General features: G+C 39.7%; 1 protein-coding gene across 1 annotated transcript; it reads left to right on the forward strand.

The window, feature by feature from the left end:
* Positions 1–712: 712 nt before the first annotated feature.
* MRPL23 (mitochondrial ribosomal protein L23) lies at positions 713–10887 on the forward strand. Its single transcript, XM_009288739.1, has 3 exons — positions 713–794; positions 2686–2759; positions 10521–10887. Exons 1-3 carry the CDS (start codon positions 713–715, stop codon positions 10683–10685), a joined length of 321 nt encoding a protein of 106 aa, XP_009287014.1. The 3' UTR covers positions 10686–10887.
* The last annotated feature ends 321 nt before the right edge of the window (positions 10888–11208 follow it).

Consider the following 11208-nt stretch of genomic DNA (forward strand, 5'->3'; position numbering starts at 1 on the left):
CCCCCCCGCCAGCGCCACACGTCTCGGCACACTGCCTTCTGGGCTGCAGCTTGTCTGGTTAGCTGAGGGGTGGGAAGGCGAGGTGCCACATAGCACCCTTTGGGCTGGGGGAAGGGGCTTCTGCATCAGGGAGACCTTTTAGAGGGCTGCAAGGGCACTAGTTTAAGTATGAGCTTTGCTTGGCTTCTCTTCCTGAGTGTTAGTGAGGCTCAGCCTTCCCAGGGACAGGCTTAGGAAGAAGGAAGTGTGTATGAAAATGATCCAGAGAAAACAAGGTGATGTCCAGGTATTTGTTAGGACTCTCACCCTGACCGATGGGGTTGCACACACTAAAGCCCATAAGCCTGTGACAGGTCCTGAAAAGATTAGAAAATGCTATTCAGAAGATTAGAAAGGATTCTCAGCTTGGGCAGTGAGAAAGCCTACCCGCTCTCGCTGAATACAGAATATATCTGGGGTTTTGACAGTTGAGGCTACAGAGGATAAAATATTTGTCATTGTTACAGTTTATGGATAATGAATTGCTGTAGCAGTGTGTGATCTACGTTGAGTTTATACTTTTGTGCAGTAAAGCTACCTTGGTTAAAAGGAGAAGACGTATTTATTCCAGAGTATCAACCAGCCTATAAATACTCTGGCTCTGTTTTATTTTATTTAAATATTTATACTTTTCCTTCTTTCTTTCTCCAAAAATGTTTTTGCATTACCTAGAATGACAAAAGTGGATATCAAGAATTACCTTGAAAAAATATACAATGTGCCGGTAGCTGCTGTGAGGACCAGGATACAGTATGGTAAGTGCAGTTGAGTAATCCAAAGGGATGAACACAGCATCCCTGCACAGCCAGAATAGACTTTTCCTCTCAAAAGGTCCATTAGATTTCAACAAACTTTGGTGCCAGGTGCTTAGCTGGTGATGTCTGTCAGCTTATTTGTCCCTTCAAATGAATATGCACCACTTTATATTTGAATGCTTTGATTAGATTATGACATAAGTTTAGTTTTAAAAAGAAAAATCTGGATTTAAAAAGCCTTATCATCTTGACAGTTATCTAGCTTGTGCTATATGCTTTTGTAGTTGGTACCATTTCTCCTTGAAGACCAGTGGGCGTCTTACTTCAGAAGGAACTGCTTCATGTGTTTTAATAAAATTAGTAATTACACTTAATTTCAGCCATAGCCTTTTTCTAAAAAAAAAAGTGAGTTGAGATTACCTGGCATGCACACAGAGGAGGGCTTATGGTCTAACAAAAGGCAAAGTTTGTAGAGCAAAGAAAAATGTTCTGTTAGACCAGTAGATAACGTCAGAAAAACATCTTGACAAACTTTCGATTTTTCATCACCTGTTGTTACCACATTTCTGCTACAGACTTGTATGCTTCCACTCACGATGTTTCTCCCCTGTGCCAACCTTACCAAAAAAAAACCCCACCAAAAAACCAACATAAAAGCAACCCAAGAGAAAAAGAAAAAATGTTGCTAGTTTAAGTTATGCTGAACTCTGACGTGGAGCAGAGGGACCCACCTCTAACTGAAATAAGCTAGATTTATATAAGGTCTGGAAGGAAGGAAGGAATGCTTCCTTCCCCAGAGCTTCTCTGACTGCAGTTTGGATGCAGTGCAAAGTCAGGAATATAATTTTCATGTTATTTACCTTTTTGATGACCAGGCAGTGCATTAATCAAATGGAGAGTGACTTGTTGGTTAGGACATCTTTGATGGCTGTCTTTTTCTTTTTTCATGCAGTGAAAACATGAAAGCATCAATTCCTCTAGCAAAGGAATTGATTGATGTGTTTATAATGGTAAGAGTAGGGATGATTTTGAAAAAGGGATAGGAAAAAAGAGCTGTAATAGTGAAAAATGTAGAATGAAAGAAAAAGCTTCAAAATAAGGTTGTAAAACTCAGAACATAGAAGGAAGAGAAAACAGAAAGATCATCTGTAATATGCTTATGTGAAAAATAGAATTAAATAAAGTCTTAAATACCAAACACATGCAATTCCAAACAGCACTGAAAAATATTCATGCTTGTCCTTATAACCGTTTTGTCCTCCACTGCTAATGGAAGTGATGGTAGAATGTATATATTCAGGGATAAAAGAGGAAAGGGGGTTAGAATGTCTAATAATTTGAGAGCTTTAACATCTGCCTAACATGCAGGGAATAAATTGAACTTCCCACCTAGTTGTGACCAGCATACTTGCAGAAGGTTGAGGTGCTTTGGTTTTTTTGGATGTGGAGTGTAATTTCCTGGTGTATAAACAGTAGATCCAGCTCATTAGCTGGGTAGTAAAAATTGACAAGTTTGAAGCTGTTTGGTGGTCATTTCCTCCTTGTCTTCCTGAAGCTGTTGATGTTGGGAGGACAGTTTACCACTCCTGGCCCCCTTCTCAGGAGGCTTACCTCCTTGCTTCTTTGCAAACTTTGTGTGTGACTGAAGGCACAATGGCTGTCAGCAGCCTGAGTCTGGTGATGCCTTGGTTCCGTACTTGTAAACGAGGAGAGTAGTGTCTACCAATTTCAGTACATTTTAGTAATTGTGATACTGTGTTGGTACTGAAGAAAGAGTATTCCTCTTAACGATAAATCAAAACTAGTGAAGTCCGCCCTTCAGCTTGGCCTTGCTTTGGGGCACTTGGAAGTCCTGGGAAGTAAAAGGTGGGACTGTCTTCATTTCTTGCAGGTGCAAACAACAAGAGGAATCACAAGAATCAGAGAGTGAAGAAGCCAGATTACAAGGTCGCCTATGTACAGCTGGTGAGTTAACATGGATGCATGTGGGGAAAGAGGAAGGGACTGTTAACCAGCCAAGCTAGAAGGGGTGTTCAGTGAAGCGTCCGGTTGGCTGAGTATTTCTGCCAATCCTCTAATAATGACATTCTCTTTAATACGTTCCAGAATGTATAAAGAGATTTAAATGACTTAGTCTAAAAATCATATTCAAACAAATGGTTATTTTTCAAGTCCTGTATTTGTTTGAGGTCTGTATGTAGGTTATGGCCTGATGTCATACGGTGCTGCTTTGCCAGTGAGTTTCATGCTGACCCTGTACTCTGTGTGCTGGAAGGTTCACGACTTGTGTGGTTGGTTGCTGAAATATCCAGTAAGTGAAAGAATATATTGTAAGGGTAGGGAACTTCTTATTAAAGCTTTTTGGATTTCAGAGAAGACTAAGGCATATTCCTTGGAGAACTTTTAGTCATGTCTAACAAGCATGCTTTGTGGCTAAACCAGGTTCTGAAACGTATGTTGGTTGCCCAGTGGAAAAGGAGCTTCATGTTCTTAGGAATTTCTTTCGTAACAGAAGCATGTTATAGTTTAGACTTCTCTTGAGCTTACCTGTCTCTATGTAAAAAAGAAATGCAACCAGTAACAGAAAACCCCTTCACATGACAAAATTACATTAAAAGAATGCTATTTATGGTTGTAAAACCATAAGCTCAAAATTGCTGTTGGCAACACAACCTCAGTGTTACTCCATCCTGGGACAAGGATTCAGTGTGGGGGGAACGCTGGGTGATCTCAAAGACTGCGTAAGACTTCATATGGACTTGGGGTCAAACTAAAGAGGCACAGACAATGGGGAATCTGATTTTTTTTTAATTTTTCAAAGTTTAAATGTACTTAGAAATTTTTCTCTAAGCCCCTTCTCGGAAGGGGAGTGGAAAGAAAAGTGAGGAGAGTGTGTTTTTCTAGACAGTCCTTACCTTCAAAAGAACAGTATAAAGTACAATGTTAATAGAAAGTAACAGTTACATTTAGATGAAGACTAACCTTGATTTACTGTGCTGAAGTTAAAGGCAACCTGATCTCCGTGAGGATTTTGCATTATGATGGCTAAAAAACACATTCCTTTTTCAAGGAAGAGTCTCTGCTTTGGTGGGCAAATTCTCCCTCCTGGATTATCTGTGCTAGGTTTTTGTCTGCGAGACATCAGGTATGAATGATTCATTAAGAATACAGCTGAGGAATTGAATGCCAGGAGTAATGTTGTATCTTACAAGTTGCTTTCTCTGAGTGTTGTTCCTTAGTAGGTAATGGCAAGCACTTTCCATTGTTACGGCCTCTTGTTAGTGACATCTTTGCTTTTAGAGACTCATTTCCCAAGATTGAAGCAGACATGGATCTTTAGTGAACTGTGGTCAGTTCTCAAATTTTATTTCACTGTATTTAATGCAGTCTTGTTTCTTTTGTTTGCTGTGTTGAGAAGGAGGTAGTTTGCAACCCATAGATACTCAAGGGGAAGGAGTGGGAAGCAAAATGCTGCTGTTCTGTGGAGGAAGCCACTCATTTAAGGCAGTGCCTTTGTGCATTTCTTTCACATCAAACCTCTGAACCTAGAATAGTTGCCATTACCTTAAGGGCATCTCCATGATGGAGAGGAGAATTACCCGAACTAGCTTGGTACTGGAGGCTGTTGGACAGCAGTAACTGGTCATTCCTCTAGCCTCTCATTTTGTCTGCCAGGCAAACTAGCCTGCACAGAGCCCTGTGGTGCTGTGGCTGAGGACTACTCTTGGTACATGAGACAGCAAGTGTCCATTACTACATTGCCCTATATTGTCATAAATTTTTGAAGAATGCTATGTTTTCCATCTGACCCATGAACAAGGTCAGGGGACCAGCTTTTGGTGTTGTATTTCATCCTAAGTGAGGGAATCCTGACCATTTACTAAACTCTTGTCAGTGAAGCTTGATCTGTGTGTTTTCCCCTCACCTCATTCCTAGTCTCTTTGCTCTCTTTTTTTTCTATTGTTGTTGGTATCTGTTAAATCCTTTAACATTTACGTTTGTCTGTCCTTTTTTTTTTCCTTTTTTCTTTCTCTTTTTTCCTTTTGTTCTTTGCTTTTCATCACTAGCTCTGGTGTCTCAGACAATGAGCTCCCAGTTCTATGTTCACACCAGCTTTAAACACTGGGTGAGGCCAGAAACCCAGTGTCATTTCTGAAACTGAAGGTTTTGCCTTCATTCTCATTCATGGTGTGATTCAGGCCGTAACAGGCCCCATGCAGTCCATTGTTAATATCTGCCTAATTTAGGAGAGTCTTTGGTAACCACTGTAAAATCCTTATTTTCATGAGAATCAGTTTGCATCTGCTGTGAGTCAGAGTAGCTGGGCTTTCCCACCATTTTTACCAGCTGTGTTTTCTCTCATTAATCCAGTTTCAAGTTAAAACTGCTTATGACTGGAAAAATAAGGATGTGTTTTTGGAAGGTCTTGCGTTGATCTTTCTATTGCCCACTAGGTGGAAGTATTGCTCTTTCCAGCGTGACTTGGTAGCAGCTGTGGTGTGGTTTACCTGAATGAAATTGAGTATATTCTCATGACCAGTTACGCTTCCCTGCTTCATAAAACATCACCTTATGTGTCCCAGCACAACATACATATCCGTTAACTTACTGCAAGTGTCTCAAAGGTGGAAGGTGTATGAAGTCATAGTCAACATACCCTTAGGTGTCAGATTAGTGCCCCAGCTGTTTCACATGTAAGAATTGTTGTCCTTTCTTTTCCAAATACTATTTCTTGAAGATTCAGAGCTGTTTACTTTATTCTCGGGCTGTAACTGGACAAATACATGATCTGTCCAAGCATAATATTTTCACACTAAAAAAATACCTCAAATCATGGAAGGCTGTAGATCAACAATATCTTGCCATTCCAGAGCCTGCCTGCCTTTTTTCCCCTTTTGGAATATGGTGAGAAAGGTTTAAGTTAGAGACTTACGGCCCTGGGTATCAAATGCTACTTTTTTACACTGTTTTATTTTTTTTAATTAAAAACAAAGCTATATATCTTCGCAGAGTACATAAAATGAATGTAATACAGCAACCTTTCTCCTTACTCCAATACAGTTACAATTAACCTCATGTTATTAAAAAAAAAAAAAAAAAAAAGCCAGTGGGAAACTTTACAGTTGCATCAACATCAGGGAAATTTAAAAAAAACCAACAACATCCCCTCCTCCTCCTTCAGTGTTCTCACTGGTTTAGCTCAACAGGTGTTAGCACCCGTGGGAGCGCAACTGTAGACAAGCCTCTGGAATCCAGACCTATTTTTAATTAAACCTGTTTTGAGAAATCTAACGGAGATGGCTGTAAAAAGGAGTCTGACCTTGTCAGCATTAAGACTAACACCTATTTAGCTGCATGAATGATGGCACCGGTGGGAACATTTTTGCAAATGCTTTCTCCTCAAACCCTGTTTAGAGTGTCCGGTACATTCATAGTAATTAACCCATTTACACATCAGATGTGACAGCAGTTTTCTTTTGACATGTAGTGAATTCAGAGGAAACTTGGATGGTCCATACGCCGTGTCATTCCTGTGTGGATTTTTGAAGTTGCTTTCTGTGCTGTTTTGCCATACCTTTTAACATCAGATGTTACCACTGCAATAGTAGGAGAATTGTTCAAATGCACTGGATTATTAAACTTAGCTGCATTTGCTGCTACTGCTGGACCGAATCCCGTGCCGTTGGGAGCCCAGAATTTTTTTAGTTAACGATACTATAAACATCACTTTTCTCCTAATTCTGAAGGACAGTAGTAAGTGCTTCAATTATCTAAATAATCAGAAGATCTTACAGTTGTTTACGTGATCAGTGTTTGCTGCGTCATTCCTACATAATGATATCTGTGCTGACCTTCCATTCCTAAACTTTTCAAGGGACGCAAAGGTCAGAGAAGTTATAAGTGAGTTTGTGCCCGATAATCCTTCCAGCAATTTTCTGACATGAAGCTCAGCAGTGGAAAGGCTAACACTTGACTTCATAGGCCTAATTATGGTCACTTAACCTCTCATTAAAGTGAATGGAGGCAATTTGTACCACTCGATGTGATAACTCCTTCTACAGACTCGGAGAACAAGGTGTGTTTTCAGCCTTTCTAACAAAAAAGGCTTCAAATCTAAGGGGAAAATACTGATGCTTAGGTCACTTTTTATCTTGAAGGATGTTAGCATTTAACAAATGAATCCTCATAAGACTTTGTATATAAATCAGTTTTACATTTGGGTAATGCTGAAGCGAGGATTAGAGTTGCGCAGGAGTAGAAGTTTAATGGCTCCCATTTCTGTAATCTAAACACTGGACCACACACCTCACTTGTACATAATCTTAGAATTTGTAGGAAAAAGGGAGGTCTCTGGGAAGACCCTAAATTGAGAATAGCAATGCGTAAAATCATCATGTTGCCTGTATTTTTTTAGGTGTTTTAATACCGCCTCTCTGACTTGCTTTGTTTGGTTTTTTTTCTTCCTTTTTTTTAACATTATAAGGGCTCACTTAGATGTAAGAGCATGTGGTGGTAGAGCTTACCCTGACAAACTCCAGGATATCAGTGTATCACCTCACATTGGTGAAAAAGTTTGTTTGCTGGTGGTGCAGCAACCAGTTCTAAGACAGACTAAATTATCCGAGCAAAATGATTTTTTTGCCAGTGTCTGTCTTTTTTACAGGATTTTCTTTTAGCACAGCTATGTCAGGTAGGAAGGTGTTCTTTTCTCCCTCTTCCTCTGTGCTTCTAACTAAGGTAATTACGCTGGCAGAAGTTCTAAAGGAGAACCAAGCCCTAGCCTTTTTAGAGCCCATTTCAGCTTATGTGAATTTCAATAATTCAGTAATTAAAAGGATGACCTTGGTTAAATGGCTTGCAAAAGGTAAAGCAGTGAACAAATGCAAGGTTTAGGAATAAGCCAAAATTTTGCTTTCTGATGTTGTCAAATGCTTGCTGTATAGAAGGGAAAACTTTTGCAAAGAAAAACTGTAAGAAAAAGCAGCATTGCGTAAAGGAGTGACGATCCCTCCATTCCTTCGGTAGGCATTTTTTTTGAGAAGGTGGCATATGAGCTTGAACCTCAGTAGCTTCTGGTATCGTGTGGAAGATGCACTGAATGTAACTATGCCTGGACAGACTCACAATCCTTTATGTAAGTTGATGCCTTTTGGTATTTTTGAAAATTTGAAATACCCAAGATACAGGCTTCTTCTGAAAACTAGCTACTGAGCATGCACAACAGCTATTTTTCATACAGCTTTCATCACTTCAGAGTCTTACAGTGCAGTATTACTGCATAGTATTGTTACTTAAGATTTATCAACCTTCAGTTCTCAGGGTGTAATGTCTTGGCTGTTTCGAATCGTGTCTGGCTGCCAGCCAAAATCAGAATTTCTTCACAAAACAAGAGCTGGAAAGAGCCAACTTGTCTGTGCTGATTTTGATTTATTAAAAGACTCCAGATACAGATTGACATTTTCAGCTCAATATTTGACTTTCACCAGCCTTGAAATGGGAACTGTGAGCACTTTGATAAACAGCTGAAAGGTTTGTCTGGTTTTGCTACAGCCTCTGTGCATATCTTTTTTTTTTTGTTTTTTTCCCTCTTTTTAAAATAGCAACTGTTTTGCAATGCTTAGTGAATTACCATGGATGTTGTTAGTATGCTTTAGGGACAGCTTTCCTTCATTCTCCAATAAGGGAAGTGCATTGGTGCTGGAAGCATACCAGAATGGAAGTGCTGCATAACAAGAACAGTCCCTTACTACACTGTTACCAATATAAATAGTTCTCAAATTTTCAGTGTAGGTGGTATGCCTACCATGTTAGCCTGAATTGTTTTCTGACTTGTTTAACTAAAATGGCTTCCTCTCCAGGGCAGACGAGTCCTTTGAATTGGCCCCGTCTGTTCTATAGGTACCATGGGGCTGAGTGACCCGCCCGCAGCGCAGTTAAAACACAGTAATTTTTTGTAGTATAAACAAATTCTTTTCCAAATGCTTCAGTGTGCTAAAATCTTGGGCAGCGCTTGGCCTCAAGGGTGCTTGCTGCTGATCCTACTACAGGAAGAGTTTCAGTAGGCTACAGCTTTGGGATTGCTCAAGGACATTGATAAGGCCAGTTTCTGTGCCTTGAAATTTAACTATGCTTTAATTGTCATAGGACAGCTATTATAAGCATACCTGTTGGTAATTTAAAGGTACAAAAGAGTTGAAACCCCAGAGTGTACACCGTGGAAAGGAAAACCTTGATTTGTTCCAGTTGATCTTATCCAGGCTAGAATTGAGGACAGAGCAATGTACACAGCAGCTCCCTTGTTGTTTTTGTAGTATGGTCAGGCTCTTAGGAAACCCCCAAGAAGTATGCACTACAAAAACAACTGGAGCATTGCTGGGTATGAGTTGATATTTCCTAGATTCTAGTCTGGATAAGCTCAACTGGGATAAGTCATGTTTTTTCTTTCCAAAGTGTATGCTTGAGGTTTAAATTCTTTCACACCTGTAAATTACCAGGTTGAATGTATATGGCTAAATGAAACATAGCACACATTCAGCTGGGTCAGGGGCTTGGTGACGTTTTTTTTTTTATTTAATTATGTCACATTTCTGATCCCAAAATGTAGTATAGGTAGCTGTGTGGTGGAAGGCTCCTTTCATGTCCTTTGTGGAACCATTTCATAACTGGGCCTCTTGTTTGATTGTATTTATTGTACAAATGTAAAGAATGGCTAATCTGAAAAAAAGAAAAAAGCCCCTGTTTTCATCTGAAGCAATTAAATACTTTTGTTGAGATTTCTGTATGCGGTATTCTGCCAAAGTTAATGTATGGTAAGGTTTGTAAGTATTTTGGAGTAATTTTAGAGTTATGAGCTATCAGTTAGTTTTATTATGCGAAGTCCCATATGGAATGGAAGGGCTGATATTGTTGAGTTTAATGAAGTTGTGCTTAGTGCAAACACCACTGAAAAGTAAGTAGATAATGGGATAGAACATTTCCACATAATAATGGTTTCCTGCTGTTAGATAAAAACCAGAGACCAAGCAAATATTTATTTTCCAAGTGGGAGACATAGATTTGACGATGATGTTTCACTAAAATGATTTGTCTGTTAGGCAGAATGACTGATGCAGATGTAATCACTTTAATCTCATCAGTGATGTATTAGACAGATTGTTCTCACTGTAATTGTTTTACACTGTAGTCTTTATTCCTGTTGATAAGAGACCTCTAATATCTGTTATTCCATATTCCCACATTATACCCTACAGTAACAGCTGCTAGGGCTGTTCTCTCTTATTCTTAGCTGAGATCTAAACAACTATAACCGCTACCCATATCCTGAGTATTAACATAATGAATGCTTGCTCCACCATGTATTTCCGTGATGGTGTTACTTTAACACAATCACTTATTTTGCTCATCTTGCTTTTACTGTATGACTCATACAATATCTCTGAGCTGGTTCAAAGTCTTTGAAGAGGTGTCCATCTCCTGACCATTCATCTGTAAAAAAAAGTCAGTGTCTTAATTAGCACACAAAAGAGGAGAGGCTGAAAGTTAGCTTTTTTTGGGGGGAGGGATATATGTGTATCTTGGGGAGAGGGGTGGAAAGAGATCTTGGGAGGTAAGAGGTACCATTTTGCACTAGCTGAAACTTCAGGGTGGTCTTTCGTTGTAAGTATATGCATCATAGCTACTGCAGAAAGGCTGGAATGTCTCTCTGACCATTTGTTTTCTCTTTAGGGCCAAGGACAAACCTTTCAGTTTCCCAACCTATTTCCAGACAAAGAACAAGACACAGAAACTCGCTCTTTTGATGACTTCAAGAATAAATATATGGAGAGAGAGAAGCAGAGGCAGAAAGGTGACCCCAGACGAGGTGGAGTCCCCGATTGGTTTGGACTTTGATGCAACAAGCCAGCTGCCTTTCTTTAGGCTCAGAGGGATTTTGATCAGCAGAACTTGCACTCTTCCCTTCTTGTAATGACTGAATGTTTATTCTTGAGCAGCCCTTGCTAGCGTGTCTTTTTTTCCTGGCTGTTTGTGCACAACTACAACAAAAAGGCCCTAAAGAAATAAAAAGGTAAAATAAATCTGACTTGCATCAGGTCTTTCCTGTGAACTTGTGGACTATTTCTAAAATGTGGCGTTGCTTATTGTTGTTTCTGACTATGAGAGTGTCATTGTGCTTACCTTCTTCCTGCTTCTACGGGTTGTTTTGAGTAGAAGTAGGAGGCATTTCATTTTCCAGGATAAGTGTAGTTTGCATTGAATAGAATGTGTTAAAGTCAAGATAGGTCAGTCGGAGGCGGACATGAAGGTGTAGATAACTAGACTATAGGCTCAGGACATAGGGTTCCCTTATTGTCCATTATGGTGTCCTACTATCCTGTGAATTGCCTTCCTTGCAAAGTGACACCCCCCCCCTTTC

This window comes from Aptenodytes forsteri, unplaced genomic scaffold (genome assembly GCF_000699145.1).
Source record: "Aptenodytes forsteri isolate BGI_AS27 unplaced genomic scaffold, ASM69914v1 Scaffold8, whole genome shotgun sequence".
Classification (NCBI taxonomy): Eukaryota; Metazoa; Chordata; class Aves; order Sphenisciformes; family Spheniscidae; genus Aptenodytes; species Aptenodytes forsteri.